Source organism: Esox lucius, chromosome 9 (assembly GCF_011004845.1).
Source record: "Esox lucius isolate fEsoLuc1 chromosome 9, fEsoLuc1.pri, whole genome shotgun sequence".
Taxonomy (NCBI): domain Eukaryota; kingdom Metazoa; phylum Chordata; class Actinopteri; order Esociformes; family Esocidae; genus Esox; species Esox lucius.
The window spans coordinates 4,817,294-4,820,280 of NC_047577.1; the positions used below are offsets into that span (position 1 = coordinate 4,817,294).

Sequence of the window (2,987 nt, forward strand, 5' to 3'; positions counted from 1 at the left end):
AATCTTTGCGACGTATTCTGAAATCAAAAGATTAATGCTTGGGGCCCTATTTAAGTTAGACAGGTTTTAAATGAACGTGGTAAATATTACATGAATTGTTTGTTTATGTAACTACACAGTCTGTTGTTTACTTCAGTCCATCCTTCCCCAAACTTTCTTTTCGGATGTTACTCAGTCTGTACACGCAGTTTAAACCCATATCTTGCATTCAGACTACAGTATATAGCTAAATGTAGCCAGTTTCACATTAAGACCACATTTAAACATGCAGAGATTATAGATAACACATGACCTGTGGGCTATTACACGGAAATGAAGCGTTAAAATGCACTACAGTTATCACATTTATCTTCAAGTAGAGAGAGCACAGAGAGAGTTGTTCCCACAGCGTTTTACAGAACATTATAAATAACCAGATCTAGAGACACCAACCTGGAGAGAATCTGTGAACACCAGAACACAACAAGATGAGGATCCTGCTGAAATTCACACTGCTGTCCTTTATGACGGGTAATACGTTTGTTATAACACTGTATAGCAGCTTTATTACACACAGTTAGTCTGATAAAGGCTGTGTCATCAGATAAGGGAAGAGTGCTGTGTGTATTGTGAGTGTATTGTATGGATGACACTGCTGAAGAACAATATTCCCACACCAGTTGTACAAAAGCTACATCGGGATGAAATAGCATGTAACATATTGTCTGATTGACAGGTTGTTTGAGCTCCTTTATAGTGCCTGGATACTCTGGAGGAACTGTCATCATCTACTGTCATTATAACAACCAAGAGGAAAGAAATGGGAAATATTTCTGTGTGAGAAAGACCACTTTGAGTTGTAAAGACCAAATAAGATCAGGTAGTCAGAACACCTGGGAACACAGTGGTAGATTCTCTCTGTATGACGACACTGAGGAAAACTACTTCATGGTGGTCATCAGACAACTGACCAGACAAGATGAAGGAATCTACTGGTGTGGAGTGGACATATCTGTTATACCTGATAGATATACAAAGGTGGAGCTGGAAGTAAAGGAAGGTGAGAATGAATTAAACTCCACACTAGTAGATTCCTAAAGTTCCTATTAATTAAAGTGTAATTCCATGTTTAGTATCAGTAGTCAAGGAAGGTATGGGATACTTGTTATGTGTTTTTCCATTTACAGATAAATGCTGTGATAAGTCAGTCACAGAGACGGTCGATCTGGGAGGCGAAGATCCCATCATCTGTAACTATCCAGAGAAATATGAGAACAGCATCAAGTATTTCTGCAAGGAAGATAATGACTCAAAGATTTATTATGAAATCATCTCTGCTGCCTCAACTTCTGCTAAATCTGGGAGATTCTCTCTGACGGACAACAGGAGAGAGAAACGCTTCACAGTGACCATCAGTAACCTGACTGAATATGACACTGGGACATACTGGTGTGGAGTAGAAAACCGGAGGACAGAAAAACTTTACATTTCACTGATTACAAAGGTGAAGCTACATGTTGAAAGTAAGTATAAACATGGTCCTTACTTTTAATGAAAGGGACACTGTGTAGAATCTTGCATCTAGACAATAACACAACTTGTCTCTTCCTCGTCTTCGCTTATCAAAGGGTGGTGGGAAGGACAGTGCTGTGAGTGTCTGAAGTCAGTGGACAGGTTTAATAAATCTCAAGCGCTTGGATCAATTTTGTGTGAATATATTATTTGAGACAGTCCCTCAAAACATCAAATACAGAGGTCTACTGGTCTTTTTTGCTTGTGTTCATGCTAGCAGTTCAGTAGAAATCGGTAAATCTCACTCTTTAGTCATCGTGTCGGCTGTTTGTTGTTCGGTGGTAGGCTGCAGGCGGTCAGTGTTTTAGTGGAGGCTGACCGGCTGTTTCTGAGAGGAATCACTGGATTTACGGTAACGGATTATGAACTGATGAACCTCATAATTTGAACGGAAACACAACCTATAGGAACCCAGACATTCAAGGGACATAAATCTGACAGGACAAGGCGGGGCTGTTCTCGGTGGGGTTTCCTTGTAACTGTTGATTTGTTGAAATCGGATATTATCTGAGGAATCCTCATGGACGTAAATCAGTGGGATTGTGATTGTTTTCTTTTGACACTGATTATGATTGTCTCGAAAGTGAAGTTGGGAATACTAAGCTTGTACACAGTATTTTGAGCTGAAATAATGGGGTAATAACAATTATTCTATTTTGCAATTTGTATTGTTGTATTTGGCTTGATTGTCCTTTATTCACAGTTTCAGGAGGTTGTCTAAGGGTTTACATTCGTCCTTTGTAGGGCTCTGTACTGGCACTCACATAAAGGCATGAAAAGGAGTCCGGTTGAACTGATCTCTGGTAGGCTCCTGTCGGTCTGGCACTCCAGCTCCCAGAACCGTTACAGTTTGAACACTTTGACTTCCTGCATGTCTCTGTGTTTCTCTGTCCGCCTCAGCGAGCTCAACACATGAAACCCCAAGTTTCAATACCCGACGGCTTCATCAAACCCACAAAAGCCACATCCTAAATTTAAAGTGACGAAAAGCTGAGAGGGCGAGAGAATGAGATTAGTTATGAGGGGTGGGGTGGGGGGGAAACATGTGGTCTACTGGCGAACAATACACATCAACAAGAACAAGATTAACAACAACGTCTGTGACTGTGTTGTCTGTCTGCCTTGTCTGTTTCAAGAAACATTATTTGTCATTTACTTTCTATATACTGTATTAGTATAAACTGTATCTCTATGTACTGCATTTCAATATACATGTTTCTAAATACTGTAACTCTGTATACTGTATTTCTACATACTGTATTTCTATATACTGCATCTCTATATACTGTATTTCTATATACTGTATCTCTTCCTGTGACTGTCCTCTTCTCCACTAATGGGGGTGAGACTCACATGCTCTAGTTGCACTGTCACAAGGAACATATATTTGGATTGATGAAACAAATGGTGAAGAACATGGATATAATAAATATCTA

The 2,987-nt window shown here is 39.7% G+C and overlaps 1 protein-coding gene across 1 annotated transcript; it reads left to right on the forward strand.

Moving 5' to 3' along the window:
• The first annotated feature begins 263 nt into the window (after nucleotides 1-263).
• Nucleotides 264-2,544, forward strand: LOC105031599 (polymeric immunoglobulin receptor-like). Its single transcript, XM_010906105.2, has 4 exons — nucleotides 264-510; nucleotides 716-1,039; nucleotides 1,167-1,502; nucleotides 2,296-2,544. Exons 1-4 carry the CDS (start codon nucleotides 468-470, stop codon nucleotides 2,325-2,327), a joined length of 735 nt encoding a protein of 244 aa, XP_010904407.2. The 5' UTR covers nucleotides 264-467; the 3' UTR covers nucleotides 2,328-2,544.
• The last annotated feature ends 443 nt before the right edge of the window (nucleotides 2,545-2,987 follow it).